The sequence below is a fragment of the Ceratosolen solmsi genome, unplaced genomic scaffold (assembly GCF_000503995.2).
Source record: "Ceratosolen solmsi marchali unplaced genomic scaffold, CerSol_1.0 scaffold10, whole genome shotgun sequence".
Classification (NCBI taxonomy): domain Eukaryota; kingdom Metazoa; phylum Arthropoda; class Insecta; order Hymenoptera; family Agaonidae; genus Ceratosolen; species Ceratosolen solmsi.
Window position 1 is genome coordinate 17,308,034 of NW_011948412.1, and position 25,906 is coordinate 17,333,939.

The following is a 25,906-nucleotide window of genomic DNA, read 5'->3' on the forward strand; positions in this document are numbered from 1 at the left end:
CGGAGAGCATATGAAAAAGTGAGTTGACCAAAAGTACGAATGGTAAGAGATCTTTACTGTAGGGACGTATAAAATATCCAGCGTTCATTACGATTAATAAAAATTCTTTAATTGCTATGTTGTAGTTTCGAAATAATTGAAGTACCGTTCATTCGAGGTCTTCTGTATGAATATTTAAAGAGTCTTAAGCTAATAAAGTGAGTGAGAGAAGGGGTGGAGAGCGCAGTGGAGGGGCAGTATCTACGATCTCTATTATAGTTTAGGAAAATTTGAATCCATTTTGAATTGATTCTGAAAAAAGCCCTCTCAAAACAAATTCAATTGAGCGCGCGCGTATGACAAGCATCGTTACGTTCAAATCTACATAGATGTAATCAGTAAGCACCGCAGCATTCTTCGAGAATGGATTTAGATGTACTTCCAGAAGAGAATCCAGTAGGTGACATTGAGGCAGGCAAAGAGCATCGGGAAAAGAAAGCGCGAAACCCGGTCGATGTTGAGGGCGCGGACCTTCGCGCGTTGGGTCTTGCTCGGGCCCGAGGGTGGTGGTGGTGGTGGTGGCGGTGGGGGCGGTGGTGCCGCGTTCGACGACTTCTGCGAGCGGCACGACAGCAGCATCGTGTTCTCCTACGTGTGTCAACGATCACTAACTCACCGAGGAGTTCACATACCTACACGTCTTCCGCGTCGCCAAGCGAGAAGAGCTCAATCGACGGCTTCTTGGCTTAAATCCATTAGTGAATGGATCAAATGCATATTATTAGATCTCGATATATCGAATCGTTCGAATCATTTTAACGAATTTGTTATTTTTGGTTATTTTTTGTAGCAACAGCTTTTTTTTCATTTCCATGGACCAAATTTTATATAAATCGGTAAGAATTTAATTCAATTTTCTTTTTAAGCATCTTTCGTTTCATCTCATTTTCTAAATATGCAGTAAAATTAGACAAATATTAATGGAACAACGCTCATTTTTTCAGCATACCTATATTATCGTTTTATAACGAGTGTATACACATATATAATTATTATTTGTTATAAAAAAAAAACAAAAAACAAAAAATATTAAAATAACTAACACGAGAAATTTGAACGAACTAAAAATTATTTAGAATCGATTTTTTCTTATAGTATCATTATGTTTTCATTTATCGTTAGTATAATTTGCAGAATAAAAATTTAATATAATTTAAACTATAATGATGTGAATTTTGATAGACAATTTTTTTAACGCAACTTATATCTTAATACATAATTATATTATAATAGATTTCACAATAGGAGCTCGTAAAAATAAATTATAATCAAAATATAAATTGATCGATTAAAAAGTAAAAAATAAATTATTACAAAGATTTGTCGATGCCATTGAATATCAAAATAAGAGAAAAATGCTTATATACAGTTTTATTGTCTTTCACTTAAATTTATAATCAAAGTAAATAATTAAACTAAAAATGGACCGTTCAACATTTGTATTGATTATAATAATAACATCAAAGACAATAATCGCAAAAACAACAACAACAATAATAATAATAATACTAATAATAATCAGAATGCCAATGACGACGACGATGACGACAATGATGATGATGATAAGCAATGATAATAATGCGAGACAAGAAGAACCAAAAAAAAAAATAATTAAAATTTAAAAGCTTACGATGGAGAAAATCTTTTATCAAATATACTTTTATAATATATCACTAATGCAATCGTTCTTACCAATATCTTTACCAATTACCATAATCAAAACATTACATTATTGTTTACACAATTTTTAAGCATTGAATAATCGAATATTCATTTTAATTTTAATATTCCTTTCAATTCCACTGATTCACATTGAGTTTGTAGTAGTTAGTTGCAAAAACCACCGTAACATACGAGAATAATCTCCTACGAATCGATTCGGGTACCTCTTACACGCCAAGTTCTGCTCATAATTCTGGCTTGACAACGCGGTAAATCGTGGTCGAATCTCCGTACACGAAAGTTACCTTATTCGCTATATCGTAAATCCTGTCAAGCTTGGCAGAATCCGGGCCAGTAGTACAAGGCGCCGGTGCCGGTGGCGGCGGGGGTGGCGGGTTTTTCGGCGGCATTACCTCACGCGACTCGCCGATCACGAGGACGATGTTCACCAGGCAATATTCCATTAGCGCCATGAACACGAACACCGTGCAGACGGACATGAAGGCGTCAACGGCCTTAAGATAGGAGACCGGCGGCAGCGACGCTTGACTCTTTGCATGCTGGGTCGACAGTGTGAGGAGTGACGTCACGCCCAGAGTTACGCGCGCCGGCGCCGCTTCCGGCTTTATCCAAAAGGACACCCACTGTAGACGAATACTAATGGTTATTTCAGTGTGAAGCGCACGCATAAGCGTAAAATTGAGGCTTTTTAGCTCGTTTACGACACTGCGAAACTTGATGCCATTTCAATTATATTTAAATGATGCAATAAAGCTTGAATAGCAAGGACTTTTGATATGGGTAAGTTACGTAAGAATTTATATGCACACGGGTCGGGGAAAGACTATAAAAATCGTCCAGTGTATTTTTGAAATTTAAAAGACTTTTACTAAATATAAACAATATATATCTAATTAAAACGCATATTTAAAGTAGAAAAAAAATCTTACCGACATTATTACGATCAGGCAAGTTGGTACGTATGTATGAAACAGATAGTAACCTAAGCGTCGTTTGAGGACGAATATTACTTCGAGGCAGGTAAAGTTACCTATCAATAAGAATTTGCATTAGTATATGTAATATAATTTCTGTTTAATTTTAGAGATAAAATGAATTTGTTCCAATAGCTTAAAACTCGTGATAAACTCCGTTAATAATTTTTGTTTGTACGCAGATTTTCGAATAGATAATCTAAAATTTTCAATGTTTATATAATTCGCTGTGATTTATAAAAATTAATTTCATTGTTCAAAATTAATAAATATATAATACCATACGACTAAAATTATATCGTCATTCCAAAACATATTTTCGCGATTTTTATTTCTTGCGACATAATCAGATAACACATTTGTTAATATATGCAGTCCCCCACCATATGAATAACATGACATATAATTATTATGAACCGTAATTACATTATAATAATTACAATAATGCAATTGGTATTATTAATGCCCAAGTAAAGAAATTCTAATTGAATAATCATTACCAGAAGCAAAGTAATTAGTAGGTTAATTAAATTTTCCAGTCGTTAATCACATGAATAAAGTTACATTTTCAACAGCCAATTATCACAAATTTTCTTTAATAGGCCACGAATCATTTTTTATACAAACAAATACGAATCGAGTGTTGACGATATCAGCATGATAACTCTCGCAATCACAGATAGCGCCTTGAAAAAGAAGAGCCGTGCTGCGCTAATGACTTGGTGTCGTTATTGGTGGAAAATTAGAAAGAGAAGTCAGAGAAGATAAATGAGTACCGGTGGAATAGACCTGCGTGCAGTCGGCCGTGTAGTTCTTGACGAGTTGTAACTGGGGCAGCTCGATGTTCTCGTCGACGACGAGCGGGACGTCCGGGTCCCACTGGAAGATCATTTCATCCGTTGTGTGCGACACTGTTGACCGAGTTACTGCTGGTTATATCAGGCACGGACATGGATTAAAAGGACAAAAGAGTGGAAATGGGATTTACGATTGTTTTCATGTTCTTTTTTTTCCCCCAACTGGGCATTAGCTTCGATACTTGATAATAGGGAACAGTTTAATTAGTGACAGTTTAGCCTATTGAGACTCAGGCACTTACTTCGTGTGTATGTTTTAAGAGCTTTGTGCGCTATATGTACGTAACGAGCATATTATATGGTAATGATTTTTAGGAGCTCTTAGTGAATAACGATCTTCTATTACAATTGTATGATAATATGTATGATAATAGTCATTATACGGCCAAGCTGTTTATGCATACGACTCATACGTGTGAAATATAATGCATGTTGAGCATGATTTTAATATTTGTTATTTTTAAATCGTGCTTGAAAAATTATCGTCACAATAGTTTTATTGTAAAATATGACCCTTAAAAATGTGAATTAGAAAAAATAAAAGTTGTGATTAAATACTCTCGATGTGATTTCTCTACAATCATTAAATTACCAATGAAAATTTATTATCTTATCTAATTATATATTTCAAATAACAAATTAATTTATATAAAGGTAATTCATCAAATATCATCGTTCAATTTTTATTTAACGAAAAATAAAAAAAATTAAATCATTTGCTACAAGCATTTTGAGTTAAATATGACATTAAAAAATTTACATTATTTTACAACTTTCATTTTAGAATTTTTACAAAATGTATTCACTTAAAAAATTAGATTTTCTTTAGAAATCTGTTACAATTATTAAAAAATTATGCAATGCTAATTTAAAAATTATTATTCTTAAATCAAAATTAATAGACAATTATATCTTTTACTCTAAAGGCATCTCAACAAGTAAATAAATTACTTGGATTGGTATATTTTAATGAAATATATTTTACTAATCTTCGAACGTAAAAATATACACGAATTAAAAAGAAGCAAACAAACTATTTTGTATTGTTACGTTCAGTATTAAGTTTTCACGCTAAATTTAAAAATAACACATATTTTATCTTGTACATTAAATTGATTATCTTTAATAAATATACATGATTCACAATTTCCATCAACAATATTTCTTCTTAATACCTATTAAAATTATAAGAATTTTAAGTATGAAAGGTATTTCAGTTATAAATTTACTAAATATTTATGTTTATATAAATAAGACTATTACATTGCTATCGATCGATTGGTTAATTGAACGCGACTCTTATATACGTTAAAATAAATATTTAACTTACGACTTTCCATCTGTAATTTACATTCTTGTGTATCATGAGGATATATAAGAAAATTCATTGCACATGACAATTTTAACGTTAATCTGAAAATGAATAATTTATCTTTAACTTTACTCACTCGTTACATATTAGTTAATACAATTGAAAGAAACAGACGATAATATGTCTTAATTGAAATTAATATTATTCAACAAAACTTATATAAGTAATAATTATTTACATTAAATTATACTGAATGACTAAATTTTGAATAAAAAAAATAGAAAAGAAAGAAATTATAGGGCATTGTTATTTTTTTTTTTAGTTAATATCTTTCATAAGTGGAAAAATTAGCAATTATCTAATTCAATTAAAAGAATACATATTAGTTATCGTAATTCATACGTTACTATTAATAATCATAAATAAAATAACGTACTTAACCATGTATAAGATGGTTTTATCCTTGTAGAGCCATAAATAATGATTTGGTATCGTCATCGTTTGAAAAGTTACAGATTTGGCATTTTTGAAAAATGAGTCTGGTCTCCACATATTTTTCAGCCAGTCCACCTCTAATAATCTTCAAAATAACACAAATATTTGATTAGATGATTACAAATTGATGTAATGCTATAGTAAATTTTTATTATATAATAAGTATGTGTGAGTCATGCGAATAGTGCATATAATAAATTTGTAATATAAATCGATAAAGTTCAAAAGCTTGATAATCATTACCCTTTTAAGGGACTTTATAGAGTACGTTAAAAAAATGTAATTTTTTTTTTACTAGTATTAGCTTTCAAAGCATACATTAAATGGTATTTTCTACAATAAAGTTTATTAGCATTTCAATCCTAATGTCATGTGATTTTATTATATAATAATACCTATATTCGGATGTCATGTTCTCCGGAAGTCGTAGCCTATTATCTTTCCACGTTTGCGCAAAGAAAATATCCGCAGCATAAGTCTATAATAACGTCGATAATAATATATTAATGCGCAATAAAATTAGTATGAATGTTACTTTCTTTATGCTGTTTGAGGCTTTAAAAAAAAAACCTAATATATGTAATTTAATGTAATTGATATTATTAAATCACTGTGATAATATGAGTTGAATTGCTTTACGGTTTAATTTTATAAATCGTCTAACGTACTTTTTACGTTAATTTTGCATTATAAATTAAACTAATGTTTTTTTTATTTTACGTATATACATATATATATATATATATTTCATCTATTTTTACAATGTATTTCTTATGTCGTTTAAATAAAAACGCTAATATCATAGACGTATATCAGTGATTTACTAACAAAAACAAAAGTTTTTTTTTAACGTAATAAAATAACTAATTTTACGACTACCGAGTATGCTTGGATAATTTTTAGAACAATAATTTTCAATGTTTTAAGGATAAAAACGAGGAGTATATGTTTTAGAGATTTCTTAGGACTTTAATGTTTTAGGGGGTACAATTTTAGAGCCGTAATTGAATTAAAAAATTGAGGTTACGTTACAATTGAATACAGATTAAATGTAAAAAATAAAAGGCTTTAATTCTATTGTATCCATGTGCGAAGTTTTATATTTAACAAATATCGAGCGATCGTTATTGTACGTTAAAATAATTAAATCATATATTTCATTGTTAATAATACAGCGTCTTATTTATTTTTTTTTATTATTATATAATATAATATATATATTAAGTACAATGTGTTAGACTAGCAAATATAATGTTCATAAACCAACCATTGAGTTTTCATCAATAGAATCGAGACCCATGACTGTTACGTGAAAGTAAACAACAGTCGCTTGTCCGTCTTTTTTCGGGGGCCTCATTTTATCGTACAGCTTCGGATCTTCGGGTAGCAAGTCATAAAATTCCAAACTCTTTCTACAAACAATAAAATATGTTTATACCGTACCTGTTTATATTAATTTAAATTTTGTAATTCTATTCTACTGTTTGTTGCTGTTTACATTATACGGGGATTTGGCTGAAACGATTTATTGAGTTTAGAACACCAAATAATGAATGACTCTCCATCGTATTATGAAAAAAAAAAAAAAAAAAAAAAAATGAAAATACTGAAAAATCACATTGTATAACAACTTCTCGTACCGTAATCAATGTTAGATTTAGATGCTGAAAAAAAACAATATTAAAAGTACTATTTGTTTTAATCAAACATTATATTATTATTTATCGTAGATCAATTTCATAAATTAATTGTTTAAATAGATGTTTTTTTCTTGAAACAACAACAGAATTATTACTGTGTTGCAAAATATTAATATGTAATTGCAGTTTGATAAAATTATTAATATTTAATATTCTTTCATAATACCTTTGATTGATTAATAAATTTTTTTCGTTAAAACTAAAATAGTTTTTTTTTTAAATTATAAACATAATGAATCATGATCTATTTTACAATCTTATTAAAGTAATATTTACTGAAAAATATTACAAATTAAATAATACACACGCAGTCAGATGTTATAGGAATAGTTTTTCATTTCGAATAAATTTATATTTTTAATTATAATATCCATGCAAATATTTCGTTTATACTATTTTTATAGAGAGAGAGAGAGGAGAGAGGAGAGAGAGAGAGAGAGAGAGAGAGAGAAAGAGACAGAGGAGAGAGAGTGGTTGTTTAAAATAAATGATCATATCAATGCTGTTACATCTTGAATTTATGTATAAAGTTGAAGGTTGATTAATTATTTAATAGATGATAGGAATATTGGGTTATTGTTTTGATAATTAACAATAGGGAAAGTTGCGCTTAAATAGAATATTTAGGAAAAAATTCTATTTAAAATTAATGTTATATCGGAGAATTAGACCGAGATACTCGACTTTATCGAAGCTATTAACGCATTCAAATATTCTTTCAAGTTCGTTTAGTGCAAGGTTGAAAATTTGCAAGGTGATCGTATTTGCGAGGGGATAAAAATTAATCTTGACCTATTTTTCCTTGTCTCAGTAAAAATCACACGTGCTATTTGCACAGATGTTATTTTATAAATGTACTGCTTGAACAATAACATTATTGTAAAATACGCCTTTATTACAATTTATGAAACTCGTTGAAAATAAAATTTATGAAGTTTATTTTCAATTAAAGAACGGGGAATATTTGGATGAATTTAACAAAAGATATTAAAAATAATTACATATTCTCGAATTTATTTAAAAGTGAACCGAGTTAAAATAATGTTATGTTTTTCGTACGAATTTAATGCTTATTTATTTCACTACGATTTTAAATTAAAGAAAAAATGAAAGAAAATTAGATATAAAATGTTAAATTGTTTATGTTTCTTGCACAGCCTCGTATCAATTATTCGGAATGTGCTCACAAAACTTATTCGATTATACTCATACATTAGGCGTGGCCAATGAAATACTTATATAATTGCATAAAAAGTGTTTATCGATATGAACAAATAATTGTTCTCGCAATTTATGCATCGTTAGTCTTTAAGATTGTAACTTTGTAAAAATCTTTATTATGAACATTATTCGCATTGAGGTTCAACTATTTTCTTGTACTTATTTCAATTGCTTATGAATAACGTTTTTAATTTTGATATACACTATACAGCCATGATACAGCCGATAATATTTTCAATATTTTTGTTGATAATCAATGTTTGAAAATTGATGATATATTATAGTTATTTTTAATTTTGGTTTCACGTTAAATTTTTAAGTGATAAACATTTGATATATGAACATTCATTTAGTTGAAAAAATTTTATTTAAAATTTTAATATCAACGATTTTAAATTAATGCGAAATCGTAAAAATTTCCCCTTGAATATTTAATATTAATATAATGTAATGATTAATTATATTATTTATATTACATTAATTTTAGATTTTCAGATTTTGGGGGAGGGGAGTCGTTAATACAATATTCTAGTAGTTTATAGAATAATAATATTCACAATTTTCTGATAATTAAAAGGTATATTATTTGTGAGGAATAATATTGTTTTAGCAAAAGATTAACAAAATTCTTAATCGAAATGATTCTATAAACTTTTAATTTTATAAAAATTCCAATTAGAAATTTATGACAAATTTTTAATAGAAGTATAAAATACTTTATCTTATCGATATGACATTTAATGTGACACCACTGAATCAAGAGAAATAACATTTTAATAATATTGTACTCGAAATTTTACAATAAAATTGTTACTAAAAAGAAATGTATATTGATTTTCAAATAGGTGAATTAGCTTGCATTAGATTGTATAAAAATAACATTAATCACTTCTTTACTTCTATTAATATCCGATAAAGCATACGATTGAAACATTTTAATAATCGAATGAACAATAAGTTAGTTGCTCCGATAGTGCGATATGCAGGAAAATGTTAGGTACTGTAAGTTTCGTAAAAAATTAGTATTAATTATTGAATTTTCGTTAAATTAGAAAATCATAATAGTGGTATTTACACGACAATTCTTTTGTTTTCAAAGCAGGTACGGCATTGATAACAACTATCGCATTAGAAAATCTCTTTGTTTACGACTAATTAACGAAAAGGAAGAAAATTTTTGAATTAACTATTGTTCACAATTTCTTAGCTTTGCCGCTTGTGTAATAAGCTCTTGTAACATAACGATATCCCGTGAATGGCGACATAATCGCTCGTGCGGGGGACGAGAAAGTTTGAAAAGTCTTAGGAATCTGAAGCACTTAAGCCGACAAGTCTACCGAGCTCGAGGGTATTTCAATTCACAGCTGAAAATCTCGTGCGATCTTGAAGAATCATCCGTCTCCCGGCCTTCCTACAACCGTCGCCATCGCCGTCGCCGTCGCCGCCGCCATCGCTCACCATATCGTTCAAGGGTGGCGAAAAATCGGCAGCCCTCTCGTCAAATCCCCATCGATCCCCAAGCAGTTTTTGCTTACTGGGCGTCGGCGATCCCAACGGCGAGCAGCACGAGCATCACCAGGAGCGGCCTCGGTCCAGGTTGCCTAGTCTCCACCATCTTGGGCGTCCTCTCAGCGCATCTTACGTCGAGCTCTTCGGAACTTAGTAGAGGACGGAGGTGCGCGAGATCCGAGTAAAGACGACAACTGCTGTCGCGTATCGCACGGATCCCGCGGAGGGCGGATCGCAGGCATCCATCCCCTCTGAGTTGCCAAGTACTGTGTTGGGGGCGGCGAGGGCGGGGGCCCCCGGCTGGCGATCAAACTGGCCGGAGGGTGGGGGACAAGGGATCGCTCGCCGCATTGTCGCGAGTGCGCGGAGGAGAAGCGAGTGGAGAACGCCCTTGAACGGATCCGAGCTCGGATTCGATCGGACGGACCGCTAGGGATTATTATGCCTATTAGGATTTGAGCCACGTGATCATTGGTGCGGTAGCGCTCAAGTATCGACATAATTATTGCTATTGGCTTGCTCGCTATTGCTGAATAATCGTGGGATGTGATTGCGCGGAGTGGACGACTTCGAGGTTGAATCTAGCGTTATACGTACGCTTTTATCATGTAGCTTGCGGATGAATTTTAATAGATAAGGTAAATGAGAATCTCGAGCATTATCCTCTCCTCGCCTCCCTCTCTCCCATATCGATAATTACGGCCAGTCAATTGGAGCAATTGGGAAAGCACCCGCGTCCCACATTATGATGCATCGCGAGCATCAGGGTCTCGTATCCGCCAGTGCTCGATCGAGACGATCCACGCGAATTTCCCCTCCCTGGTGTGAGCTTGGCCCCTCGAAAATGTGCAAACAACATTGGCAGCGATAAATCCCTCGCGACTCTCGACCCTCGACTTTCTTTACTCGAATGCGGCAAACTCTTCCTACCCCTGCAAGGACGCTCGAGCGCTCTTTGTCTCGCCTCGACTTGCCTCAACTCCCGTTTTCTCCTTCCGGCATTAACTCACTTTTCTCTTTTCTTAACGCAGGCTTTACACGACCAAGTACTGCCACGCCAGCCAATAGTTCTCTTCTTTAGTATCTTTAGTTCATGTTAGCCAAGTTCTGTCAGCCAGTTTCGCGAAGATACGGATGTTCGAGATCGACTAATTACCAACATCCAGCGTCGCGGTTTCGCGAGTTTATCTCATCGACGAACCGACCACATTCGTGCGAATATTTTGTCGAAGGGACGATTGGCCGTTGCGCCACTTTCAATAACAAGAACCGTAACACTTTTCAACCATGCGGTGTAAGTGGAGTTTGAGTAATCGTCGATCGCTTTTATATCGGAGTGCGCGTTACGAGCAATGATAATCCATTTACGAGCTGAGGAATGTCGAATTTCATCTTTATTTATTCAGACTATCGGATAAGCGCGTCGCCTCGATTAGCGCGCAAGTTTAAGTTAAATAGCCACTTAAAAATCTATCTTCTTTTCTTTTCGATTCTTTCTTTTGTATTATTTATATGATAGCTCCTTTCTAATCTTAGAATGAATAAAATCTTATAATTTATCAAAAGTTCAAAGTAATATTTTAGGCAATATTCAAATAATCCATTTAGTTCTTTTAATCGGCCAAAGCTAGTTTTAGAATTATTTTTAAAATTCAAATTACTTATATACATCTTGCTTATAGATTAATTAATAATCGTAGATCTCCATACGTTGATTATCGAATTTTTATTTACATGTTACCTTAAGGCTACTCTGCTTAAGCATAATAATAACGATAAAGCACTTTATGGTTATCCCAATTATTAGAGCAGTTTCTTCTCAACTTGCATTAATGCATTGCATTTCACAGTATTTCCCTTAAGATTTAGCCTCTTCCACGTAATGCGACAAGGCCTTTAAAGACTTTAGCCACCTGACCACTGTCCCTCGATCGCGACAAATCCTTTAACGATCTAGTCAATTGACATGGTCGACTTCCGCGATTATGCACGAATTTGAAACGCTTTGACTTGCCGCGCAATTCATGCAATCCTAAGGTTGAAACACGACGTATCGATCATCGGGTCCTCCCCGCTTCCACCTCCCATCCCACCTCGGCTCGCTCCGGTCGATGGGAGGTGGAGCAGCGCGGGGGTGGGAACTATGCCGCGAATAGAAATTCGCGCCCCGCGCTCGCGCCCTCGAGTGGCCACTCTCAAGTTTTCTGGGCTGGGGGTGGCACTTTAGGAAATGCGCGACGGCTACTAACGGGGCTGCTACCTGTGTTACACGGATGCACCATGATAATTGCCTCGTAATAATATCTTTTAATAATATGGTTTAATCTCGATCGCGCATTATGACGATTGGCCGGTGTTCTCAACTGTCTGTTAAACTTTGCTTTTGTAAGAATAGGATTGAAATTTTCGACTGTCAGCAAGCTCGGCGGAATTCAATTAAATAAAAGTTATTTCCGTTTCCAGCGCTTTTTATCATCGACTCTTGCGCCCTTCGCTCGTATTATCATCTTTATTTCATATATGATGGAGTAGATGATGAGCGGCACCTGTCACGATAGCGAAAGGCTCTTTGATTGAAACGAGTTTGATGAAATGTCAAATATTATTGGCTTGGCGATTAGAAGTTAAGTTTTTCTTTCGTATATAGATTGTGTCGTGAAAATTCTTTATCTATTGTTATTCGCATCTCGAAGCGGCTTTGAATAATCGACGCCACTTTCGTCGCCATTCGGTTCACAAATTCATTTGTCCTATGCCAAACTTAGAAAATTATACGTTATATTTCATTGCCTGCCAATGGCATTTATAAAAATTTCTTTCTTCCAGATACACTTATGTCATCGTTGGGTGAGAATTTCATTTTTTCTTATAACGGCCAATATGAAAATCGTAACTAAACGAATGTACGCTTCGTCGCACATTGTATTTTTCGTTATACGATGTGCGAGTTCTTTTTTTGTTTTTGTTTTGTTTTGCTTTTTAAATAGAAAAAAAAATTAAATCTCAACTTAATGTAACGCACACGATACGCCTATATAATTAATTACATCTCATAAATCTTACGTAATGCTTATAGTAAGCTGCAAGATATTAAGTTTTGGGATCTGTAAATACAACTAGATTTATCTAGAGTTTGCGCGAAAGAATATTGCCAAAGCTCGGCTCGCGTATGCAAACAAAGCGGTCCCAATAGATTGTCGATAATAGAGAAACAAGATTCACCCTTACTAGGAAAGAAAAAGCAGGTCTCCTGAGTATGTAACAACGACGAATCTACAATCGCGACGATCTCGCGCTTGCGTCTCGTTACCCTCACAGATGGTCGGACAAAAGACTCGTCGGCAATTACGAGATCCGCTTATCATGGGCCACCGGAGCTCGAGCACTTCGCCCCGGATTTCTCGCTGCGCAATTACGATCGCCGACACCACTGGAATTGGCGGGGTCGAGATGCGATGACGTGATGCCGGGGTGGTGAGAGGGGGGGGGGCTACAACTGCTGGCTGTTGAGATCGTTAATCGGCGCTTCGAGGCGTCGGAGGCCACTCAAGCCTTGTCGACAGCTTCAAACTTTTAGCCCCGCGCACGCACCCTTCACCCCTGCTGCTGAGAATCTTTCCTTGGTGGCGATGTCGACGAGGTCGATTGTAACAATCGGCGATCGATCGATTGAGCTCCATGCTTCCAATTTCCAATGGCTACTCTCGGTTCCTCTTATTTTATCTCACTTTCGCAAATTAATTCCGTCTAATCTTGTGATTATGACAATATTGCTGTTAGCCGACTGCTATCAGTCGGCATAATCATGAGTTCGAACGAAATAGTCCGATCGTATATTTTACTCGTTACATTTCTTATTTAATATTTACTACTGATTTATCGAGTTACTTATTATTGTAAAAATTATTATTATCAATTATCTATTATTAAAGTAATATTATTATAATATTTCGAATATCGATAATAATTTATATTATATTGCATACTTATTATTTATATACATATACGTACCATATACATAATTGCATACTTATTATTCCAATAATGACAAATATGTCATTTCCATTTTTAAATAGTTGTAAGAACAAAAATTCTAGATATTTGAAGCAATTTCGGAATATACTTGTAATAATAAAGTTACACAACTCTCATTCTCTTGCATTATTAGAATGAATTCTTTTTCGGGGATTTTTTCATGCCGTAGAATATATTCAAATGCCTCGTAGAGTTTTTTTTACCAAAGAAATAGCAAGTGCTCAAATAAAAACATAAAATCACGATCTCTAACGATTCGACAGATTCAAGTGAGCTTCTATTCACAACCTCACAAATCTTATCCTCCATAGTTTTTATAATTGTAATAGTTTTTGTTTTTAATTATAATTGCTGTCAAGGAGAATAAATGAAAAAAAATTATATTGCTATTTTACATACAAGTGCATACGAAATATAAATTGATCAATATGTATGATAATTATATCGTTACATTCAATGCATAGGACACTATCATATTGTTTTTTTGAACATGTATAAATGTAATGTAATATAAATGTAAAAATATAAATGTAATGACACATGCGTATGTGAAAAATCAAAAAAGTTATGACATGTTATAGAATAAAAAAAAAAATATATATATATATATATATATATATACATATATAAAGTTTAATGATTTCAGAGAAAAAATACTTTATGATAATATTAAATGGTTGGATAAATAAAATTGTTTTTTGACATATACTTTTAAAAAAGTAATCGTATATTATGTCAAATAAAAAACTTGAATATTTTTCAAATTTTACTTCTTCACTTATGTAGGTGTATTAAATCACAATTTTAAATACTCAAATGCTATCAATGTAATTTCAAATTTTCTTTTTTTGCGAAAATATAAACGGATGCTTCTACAACACACACGAACACGTGCATAATAGAAATGACACGTTAACCTATTGAAGAATTAGTAATAAAAAAGTTTGAATATTTAATCGATAGTATTATTAATTTTGTTAAAACGAAGAATTGAAATTTTGACGATTATCGAAAATTTGAATATAAAGAGAATGTTTTATCGATATTGAGAGCCGAATAAAATAAAGTATATCGCAATGCCCATTATGCATACGCCATTTTGAACATATTTCATATTCTACAAGTTCATAATCAAAGAATTCTCGAATTACCTTTATGACCGTTAAGTCAAGAATTTTACAGTAGATGTTACAGTTACAGACCAGTTTATTTCTGGGCTCCCAGAAAAGCCGCATTCCATTTGGCTTTCAATTCTCGCTCATCGCTGGTGTCCATCGATACCTCGGCACTCTTCCGCGCATGTGTTGCCCTACTTAACGATACGTGTAAATAAGATGGGACTCGATTTAGCGTTAGGATCCCGATTCGGCGGATGCAAGAGGAGACGTCACGAGTGATTTCAATGCGAAGTAGATCCTGACACACAGTGGCAGACGGTGCCAGATATTTCCGATCTACGGGAATTGTTACGTTAATAACAGAATCCGTTGGCTATTGTGGTCTTTTATAGGATTTGGCAGAACTCCGAATGAATAAAAAAGTCGGAGCGAGAATGAGTTTATGATGGGAATTGTCGGACTTTCATCTTTCTTCGATACGAACGAATTTCAAAAGTTAAGGCATTGGCATTTCTAATTAAAAGCATAAAGTCACATTCGCACAAAGCAAGTAATACGCAGCGATTAATATTATCTTAGTTTTTATAGAAATGTACGTTGTATAGCCAATGAATTCTTATTCATATTCTATTTATGTTAAAACAATTCTGGAGGAATTAACTTTTGAATACTTTATAATATTTACTGCGCGTAGAAATAGTACTTATTTGCGTAATAGGTGCTTGATATCTGATTATTGTCAATAGAAATTGAATTACTGCGTACATGATCTATTAATATTGATTTAATAATAATTTTCTGATTAATAAGTAGACAATATTATTTAAAGCGGTTGAGTAATTCTTAAGGCTTATAATAGAGTGACGGAGAAAGATTTTGTTAATAACGGCTCAAAATACAAAATAATTAAGTACTAAAAATTGTTCAGTAACTTTTAGTGATTTTGCATTATGGAGCATAATAGAATGTCCGCCGGGGTATTAAAGTGTTAAATTACCGCCTGCAATGTAATCGATACACTACTGCGACTGTTAACACTTGTCTCGAAGAGAAATTAATGAGAAATGGATAGAGATAGGGAAGGGGATTGCGAAATAGTGAAAAGTAGACCACAGCTATGTCCCGAAGGAAAGGTTCACTGGCCCGGAATCCACAATTAGGTCGTCTGAGTAGTTGTATTCGCATTTAAACAAAGGAACGCGATGAAGGAAAAGCCATATTTTTGAGTAGACGCTTCACGAAAGTTGGGTCCGCTCATTTCTAGCGATTTTCCACTGGTTGATAGTCCAAAACATTAGGATCAACTCTCTTACAAGATGTTTTTTGCGGATATCAAGTAAATATCGCGATAGTAGGAAAAACTACAATTACAACCATAACACTTGTAATATGGAATGTGTGGTAATAAATTGAAATAAGTTTGTACGCGGCAATTTTTTGTATAAGCCCATTGATGAGGTCGATTCATTAGTTACACGATTCTTCAATTTCTTAATGATGTAATTGTAACTTTACTTACTAGGCATTTCTTTAGATATAAATATCAATAGAATTCTCAGATATCGTATTTTGTTATTGTCCTTTTAAACTATCTCATTGTTCTATCGCCAATGATTTATTTATATAAAGAAATAAATTAAGTAAAATATGATAAGCTTTATTCAAATACAATAATGTCTACTGCATTTAAATAATAACATTTTGAATGACATACTAAGGTATTAATGTGCTCGCGTGTCAACATTTACAATTTGTAAATCGATTAATTTCTAAAAAGAAAATTGACTTTAAATTCTCATCATTGTTTATCATGATCAAGCAGATTTCTTCTCAAGATAGAAAATCTGACGTCAAACAGTCTCACCGAAATGCTTTTTTAAAAATATTACTCTGAAAAAAAGAACTAAACTTACTTACACATCGGATATTAGATTGAAAAGTAAAAATAGTAATGATGTTTTAAAAATCATTTCCTTAATGATAAAATTATTCTTATGTAGAAAAAAGGCCTTTGAATTAAAAATCTATATTCACCGTAATGTTTAATAATGTAATATTGATAATTACATATTAAGTATTGAAGTAGATAGAATCAGTCTTTGGTCCAACAATGCAGTTCATTTCTTACTTTGTTTTGTATTTGTTTGGTATTTATTAATCCAACATCTTTCACCAAACAATATATTTTAATATCATTTACACCTTATTATACCAATAAAAATAATTTATTCGCCAAGAAAATGATATAATGTCGTATATATTTATACGACAGTTATTTACTTTTAAAATTGAATACAAGCAATAGTCTGTTAATTTTACATAATACATCTCTTGATACTTATTTAATATTATATTACTGAGTAATTCAATTACAGTTAATTATTAATTTTATCTTTACATCACCTACTGAGAGTCAAAAATCTAATTGGCAAATTATTGATGTAATTCCGTACGTGATACGCTATGCATAAAAATTATATCTCCGACAAGTTGTCGGTTGCGTTCACGTCATAAAATTGTATTTCATCAAATTAAATATGAAATTACACGCGCTTAAGAGCCTTACTAAAGATGACTGTAACATTAAGCGGATATCCGCAGAGGCTAAAGTGTTGGCGTCAAGGGATCAATGACGTCATCGACGTACATGCTCGAGTAATAAATCAGATAAAGCGGGTACTCCAGATTTCAGACTTCCAACTTGACTCCGACTTCTCTTTCGTGAAATTTCATTTTTATTCTAGTCACACGCCTCGATGCCACATCGACACACATGCGCGCGCGCGCGCGCCCGCATACACACACAAAGGCACATATGCCTAAATAAGCGTGTAACCTTCTTTTTCGAAATATAGACAAATGAGTCACTGAATAGTTGAAATTTAATACATACTTTTTAATCGCTACTTTTTTTCTTTTTCCTTAAAAAAAATCTTTTGACATTTTCGATATTTTCATAAAGAAGCGTGTCATATATGATACTCCTTTTTTATTATTAACGGATCGTCTATGAAGCGTATACGTTTTATTATAGTCAATGTAATAGAGCCTTACTTTTCACTTATCAGAAAATTAATAAAACTTCCAATATGGAAGGTATTTATTACTCACGGTGCACTCGAACCAAAGTGCCTTTTCTTATCAATAGAAAAATGTCAACGAATCGAATTAATAATAAAAAATGTGAATTCCGGTAATTTTGTAGAAGGTTGGCTTAAGGTTCAGGAATGGAAAAATGCTTTTGAAGATTGGTAAACTCTTCGCTAGCAACGATTTACCGTTATCAAAGAATGTTTAGCTTTTTTGGATGCGCATATAAAATCGTTTAAAAGTATATTTTAATATGGATGGATAATCGTTGGACATTTTTCTCCCTGGAGAATCGAAAATTCGAATAAACACACTCGGACGCTTGATTGTAGTCGGATACGATCAAAGCAAGATTGCCGATAGCAAATGAGAAAGTCTTAACGACGGCGTCATTAACATAAACTCTTGGGCCTTCTAGTGATTCCTACATATATAATGACGACGCCTTACTCGAAATGCCTGAGTACAACATCGGCTTTCAATTATCGATACTCGTGTTTCCTCTCGTCTCGGTATCGCTCGCGATTTCGCCCTCACAAATAGACAATGGAATAGATTCATCGATCCCCGGACATTGCGCCTGCATCAGCAGTAACGCGGAGTCACTCGAGCGCGTCGGAGTGAAGCAACTCCCCCTTGCCGAATTAGATTGGCCACGGATTTTCGCCAACGTCAGCTCGCGGCGATGGTAGTCGGTGCTGGCCGAGGGTGCAGTCGAGTGCCTCCGACTCGGGAATTTCGTGCTCTGGGCGTGACGTCACAAGTGACCGCGAATTATTAAGCTCAAGCGACTGGGAAATCCCGAAAGGTTTAAATAACGCTCATTGTTAATTTCTACCAATCTTACAACGAAACAATGGTAAAATCCAACCATTTATTATATTACGTTGATCGAGAAACGGCGCTGATTACATTTGAAGAAATGGGTTCATTATCAATATGTATTTGTGTGCTAAAATTTCTTTCTGTGGCTTAACGAGTTGTTTACCGACAATTGGATAAAGGAAAAATGATCGAATGTAAACATTGTAAATCAAATCTACAAAGTAAAAACTTTCTAGTAATTAAATTGATAACGAAAAATGATATATATGTAGTACAAACTATATTTTAAAAAGTAAAATCATAATTAATTAAGCAATTGCATTTTTTTGTACATTAAATATCTCAAATTCGCCTTAAAGCATCGTTATTTAGCACATTACAGAACCCGAAGAATTTAATATACAAGAAAGAATCGTAAAACAACAAATCAAAAAAACAAATACATACATATATATATACACATATATTGTACAATGAAATTCAAACTTGTTCAATAATTCACTTAACAAATATAATAATAACATACTTCTTTATAAATACTCTAATTTTGTCAGGAATGCTTGATTATTAAGTTACAAAGTTTATATATTAATAAATTAAGATACATTCGATTAGTTACGGAATATCTATCAATTTACGTCCCGTAATTAATGCGATTTATAGAATTATCCAATTTCAATATCGTTCTCGTATCGATCAATGTTTTTCTCGGCGATGTTAACAATCTATCAATTGTGAATGTGAGCAAATTCAGAATGATTCGAAAGCATGAAACTTACTTATCAGAGATAATGCACTATTTGATACCCGACCCTTTACAAATAATCAACTTTCATGAGATTTTAAAGTAGTGGCCTCTGATTATAACCCAATACCAATGACAAATGTAAGTGGGTCAGTTGCAATTCCATCAAACTATATCGCTCAATTTGCTCGGTACTATTTACAAAAATTATGTATCACAAGACCACCACCTCCATTTCTCCCTCTCTCTCTCTCTCTCTCTCTCTCTCTCTCTCTCTCACTTCCTCTCATTCTGAAAACTAGGCCCCATTAAATTTCGTCCACTAGTCTTCCATAATTTGGCCTTTCTTAGCCAAATGCCAAAATCCTTAAGAGCAAGTCAAAGACGTAATGACATGCAGCAAAAGTCCAGACGAATCCCCCGGGCGTGGATAAGAGGTCGTCGGGGCGTTTCGAGGCTGTCAGGAGAGACGATGCGCGATAAGCACGATCGCTCCTCTTTCTCTCTGGCCCCTTGCGATCGCATACGTCGGCGTCTTATCCTCTTCACTCGTTCTCGTCCCCGTTCAGGCGGCCCTCTCGAGCCCCGGAAGCGCGAGTCTTCACACACCCCCGTGTCTATTTTTTTTTCTTCTTTTTCTTTTTTGAAACGGTCAACGCGGCTTCTTTAAATATACTTTAGATTCCTCGATACAATTCCTCTCTTGCGATACTACTAGCATTGAGACCTTTTTTTCGTAGAAGCTTGAAAAGAAACTGGGGCACATTTAAAAACAGATCTGACATACGATAATGCCAAATGGGATTTTGATTAAATTCAATTGCTCTCACCGTACGAAAACCATGAAAACTTTCAATTACATTAAATTTATACAATTACAAATTGTTGTATAAACAATGGCGTTAATAAAATTCGAAAAATATATTTAAAATTATCTTGCTGAATTTCAGCTACGAACAGCTCTAGATCGAACTTATTTGAGCAAAAAATAGTTTGAGAAATAATCTTCAAACAAATCAAATAATGTTAAATATTAATATTCGATAATTTTTCATGTTGATAGCAAATAAGAATTCTTAATAATCGAATACAGACGGCAACTTTATAAATTTATTAGTTTTTTCGATATCTTCTTTATGTTGGGGAGGTTAATCCAATTAATTTTTTGCATGAGATTTTAATGTTGAGTACTTGAAACCTCTTATAAATTTCTTAAAATACTCTATAATCTCTTATGGACTCTAGAATTATATGTGTAGTTTCGTAATAATAATTGCTTATTTGATAAATTCATGGATCAATTACAAACAAATGTGGTGAAACAAATATATATATATATATATATACACACAGAATAGCTAAAAATGAAATAAGACTAATCTTCATTTTCTTAATAATACAAAATAATTATTTACCTTTTATAATAAATTTGTATAGTTGAATGATGAAATTAAGTAATCAGTGATTTATATCATTAAAAAATTGAAATGTGAATTAAATATCCGTACCTCTAAAACAAAATTAAATACTTTTCTTAGAAAAAAGAGCAATTTAATCTTCACAAATATCTTTATAATCGTACAAATTCATAGAATGACAAAGTGTACAACTAGTTTAATTTACATCATCGATATGATAGCTGAAAAAGTCTGTTCAAATTAAAATCCACAAATCAATATTGTATGTATAAGTATTAACATCTACACGTATGTATTAAAAAATAAATAATACAGTTGCCACTCTATCAACACTAATTGCGAGAACTCGAATGTTGAAGTAATCTATATCTCTCGCCATGTGACATATGAGACACCGCTGTCTTTTATTCATTGTTCCTGTTGCGATTTTTTCAAATCGTCATTTGTTACGGTTGGAATATTTTTTTTATTAATTTGTAAGCAAATTGGCAATATTTAATTATCCAAGGTCTATTGCAACGGACTTTTCTCTTTTTAAAACACAATATAATTCCTAATGGTAACGCAAACTAATTATCGATATTATTCAATTCCAGCTAATATCTGTAATAAAGGAAGACTTAAGACTATTTAAGAAACCCATTTCTATTAACTATTTTATCTCTTACATGACCGATAAGACATCTTAGTATCATTTTTATTTACTGTTTCTTAATTAATTTGTCTATATATATATATATATATATATATATATATCGAAAGTTTATATACTATCTTTGAGTAATGCATCAGATTATGAACAAACATAGATTTGAAACTTTTTTTATATTTGTAGGTAAATCATGTAATTACGTTCGAAGCAACCCTAAGTACTTGCATCGTGTAATAGTGGTAAGTAGCCTTATTAGACAGTGATTGGCACAATATTACAAGTTTTGTTAAATACTTAAAATGTATAAGTTAAACAAATATCACTATATACGTTTATTAATGTTGTTATTGAAAATTAAGAGATAATTATTCATAGTTTAATGTTATCTTTTAAACAAATGCAACGCTTTTATCACACACTATATATTTTAGATTGGTTAGCTCGATAATGCCATTTCAATTTCTAAGATGCAGGTTGATTACAAAATTTCACATAAATTACAATTTTCAAGTATAACTATTCGTATTTATAGTTAAAAGAATATTATTAAAGATGGTTTGTAAGTTCATAGGACAATTTTATCATTTTTAAAACAAGACCGTACAAATATTACAAATATTAATTGATAAATTTATTTTAAAATAAATTAAAAGCATTATTTATTGAAAAACTTTTCGTTTCTAAATCATTTTAACTAACTATAATATACTACTAAATATAACAGTAGCACCTGTTATATTTACGAATTTTCACAATACTTTTATTTAATTATTTATCTTTATTCTTAACGAATTTAGAGCATTAATTATTACATTTTTGTAACAAACGCGATAAATATAATGAAAACGTTGATGAATTTATCATCTTCGTACAATTGAAATATGGTTTGAAATGCAAGTTGATTATAATTTATAACAATATTAAATATACTTCATTAACGTAGATTTTAGATATTACTATATATTAATATGAAGATTATATAAATTTATATTTACATTAAATTCCTTACTCTTTAAAAAGCAAATAAGAAAATCTAATGGCATTTATTGATTGAATGGGATTTTTCAAATTTTTATATCCACAGCAAACTCATTATGCAATCATTACTTATAATATGATAAAACTTAAATCTTTAAATTTTACAAATTGCCTACCAATTCTAATTCACGCGTTTTAAAAGGCATTCGAATCGATTAGCGTACGTTACAAACAAAAAGTTCAATAGGTAAATAGTAACGCTAAGATGTCGATTTTTGATCATTTTTCCAAGAGATGGCGCTGTACACTTATTCGATTGTTAAAATCCAAAATAATATGAGTATATTTAGCAATTTTATTTTATATGACTGTTTCTTAATTACTAACTCAATAACAATACTATTGGATAAGAAATATTTTTCTTTTACATAACTAATTAGAAAGATTACTTTATAAAAACAAAAAAAAAACACAAGGACCATCACTTTTACAGGTGGAAATATAAAAGCTGTTATAATCATGAGCTTTTAAATTATTTTAAAACAATGATTTAAGTAGCATTAAATATTTAGTTTCTGTTATTACAAAATTTAAAAATCCATTCATCTCCAACAGGAAATTAGCAATTTTTAATAAATTTTTATTCTGTATTTTTCATTGGAATGTTATATCGAATATTGTTCCGCTCAAAATATTCAAGCTTTTTTATTTTGAATCATTAAAATAAATTTATGTTAACAATTACGTAAACAAATTATCCAAATTTAAAATAAACAATTAACTTACCTTTTCGCAACAGACCATTAAAAACATCAGTTTTATCTTCTTCAACGATTATCAATTGTACAAAAGAAAAAAAATCAATGGTATAAAGGAGTTGGGAAGAAAGGAAGGTAAGACAATAATATTCACAAACACATAATATTTATGTAGGATAGATGACATTTATTTCATTAACTTTTTTAACTATTGATTTATGCTACTGACGCTATACTCGTATAGATTACCTACAATTATGTCAATAATTATGCATGAATTCGAAGATGCGTGAACAGCCCGCACTTGTATCGAGTCTAATTTTTTTCGAGTTTCGCAATGATTGTATACGTAACGACGAGAAAAGAAAAATATGAGAAGCGTTTGCATGCGTCTCGGGTATGTTTGACGGCTCCGATGTTTCCATCAATTGCTTACTTAAACTGCAATCGATGACCGTAATGTAATTTAAAAATTACATAAGTACAGGCGGGCAATTCATCATGCGAACCGATTCCTTTAGATTCAAATTCGTCCAGAGAATAAACGACGATAATTTCGAATATTAATGTTCAACGACATTCCACATCTGCACGCAAATATCTAATCAACTCTCACACGATATCCGCAGTCTCGTAACAAACATGCGCTATCGCCGACCGCTCCATGTGAAATTTCCCGTTGTATTTGACGCCTCGGTTTTACGATGGTAATGTGGCTTTACAATTGCATGCAGTTGCTTTTAAATTGTACGGTATCACTTTTCTCTGCGCTCCCTAAAAATTCTTATTAATCTATTCCGGGTAGGTCCCTTTAGTACCGACATTGCCAATCGATAAAGCAGATTTCGATTAAATTCCATTGCAGAAAACAGCTCAATTAGCCATGATCTGATAAAAACGCAGAGAAAATTAAGCATGGTATGCGTGCTAAAGTTGCCGTTATGGTCAACGCTTGTGACGATTTAAAAACTTCGTTTTTTATGATTTAAAGAAATGTGAAAAAGAGATTATTATCGACCGAGTGATGCACAATGATTTCTTTATTTACGGGCGCTTTTGTTTGCTTTTTGTATTTTTTTTTGTTTTTTTTTTTGTTTTTGTTATCGTAGTTACTTATCATTTTCTAAAGTTCAATATTGTACAAAAGTTATACATCATTTGCAAAAAGATTACACTATCAAATTCTTTAAAGTGATAAATGTCCCTCTCCTTATCGATGTAACAGAGAAACCAGACCGATAAATTGATCATAAAAAATTCCACGTATCATGCATCACTCTTAGTCTACGGGTCTGTCTATCAGCTCCTTCACTTATTCCCATAATTCTTGTTTAATAGCATCATTCTTCTTAAATTGCGGTAAATCCTTGTCTTAACCTTAATAACTAATATAATTAAAATTATTATCGGTATCATCATTATTATTATTCTATTTGTCCGCGTTTGGTACGAAGGAACATGAGACGGGGGATCCGCCGAAAACGCGTTCAAGTCATCCCCGGCGGACTTTCGTCGCTGCACCCACATCTGGACCTTGCTTAATTTCTCGCCTATCTCTTATGCCTTTTGTATAAAAAAAAAAAAAAAAAAAAAAAAAAAAAAAAAAAAAAAAAAAAAAAAAAAAAAAAAAAACAGAAAAGATGAACTTTATCCGCGGAGCGAATAGCGAATCCCGTCTTTACGTCGTCTCTTTGTGGCTGCATAGGGGACTTGTGTTATTATCTTGACGCGTTCGTTATAGTACCTCATAATGCCCCCAAAAGTATCTGTGGCTAGGCAAAGAGTAGTTAGGAGGGAAATAAACAAGAAGTCACATCCGATAAAAACGATTGCAATATCAAATTGCACTTCATGTTATAAGATATTTTTTTAATACTTTGATTGGCGTTGTCGCGAGATCAATTCGATTATATCAATCAATTACGCCGACTTATGCGAAATATATCTATATAAGCCTTAATTCGTGGTCTATTACAATGGAGATTTTTGATTTTTTCAGTTTTCATTCATTTAAAACATTGAGATCATACATACACATAACACGCAAATAATAAAAATTTAAAATATTAATAATAAAAATAATATATAAATATATACACTTATATGTATGTTTGTGTGCATATATATATATTATGTATATACATACAGACACGCGCGCACACACACGCGCGCGCACACACACACATTACTTCTTATCGAACGTGACTTGCGTTACATGAATTACTCTTTGCCAAGCCGCGCCCAAAGTTGAAACTTGCATTGTGCTCCAATTTCCATTTGAGTATACAATCAAACAATGCATAATCGATAAAAGTAAATATATATAGCACATACACACAAGCACGCACACATACATATGCAAACACACACACGCGCGCGCGCGCACACACACACACACACACACATATGTATATATATATATATATATATATATATCACTTCTCGGGGTTGATGCGACTGACATAAGCGCTAATTAAAATTACTATTATAATACGCG

The 25,906-nt window shown here is 32.3% G+C and overlaps 1 protein-coding gene across 1 annotated transcript; it reads right to left on the minus strand.

Annotated features, from left to right (window-relative positions):
- Positions 1-217: 217 nt before the first annotated feature.
- Positions 218-9,971, minus strand: ort (glycine receptor ora transientless). The gene is made up of 9 exons (XM_011498250.1): positions 9,817-9,971; positions 6,628-6,772; positions 5,756-5,838; positions 5,302-5,445; positions 4,884-4,966; positions 3,473-3,607; positions 2,652-2,752; positions 2,007-2,345; positions 218-627 (listed from the first exon to the last, which is right to left on the minus strand). The coding sequence occupies exons 1-9, from the start codon at positions 9,894-9,896 to the stop codon at positions 409-411; spliced, it is 1,329 nt and encodes a 442-aa protein (XP_011496552.1). The 5' UTR covers positions 9,897-9,971; the 3' UTR covers positions 218-408.
- Between the last annotated feature and the right edge of the window lie 15,935 nt (positions 9,972-25,906).

What these genes read in the sequence shown, in the direction of transcription:
- ort (XM_011498250.1), bottom strand. Translation starts at nt 9,896, where the DNA reads ATGGTGGAGACTAGGCAACCTGGACCGAGGCCGCTCCTGGTGATGCTC. An exon ending in AACATGACATCCGAATATAG is followed by an intron (nt 5,446 to 5,755) that starts GTATTATTATAT and finishes GTTATTTTGAAG; the next exon opens with ATTATTAGAGGTGGACTGGC. An exon ending in TTTACGATATAGCGAATAAG is followed by an intron (nt 628 to 2,006) that starts GTAACTTTCGTG and finishes TGACACACGTAG; the next exon opens with GAGAACACGATGCTGCTGTC.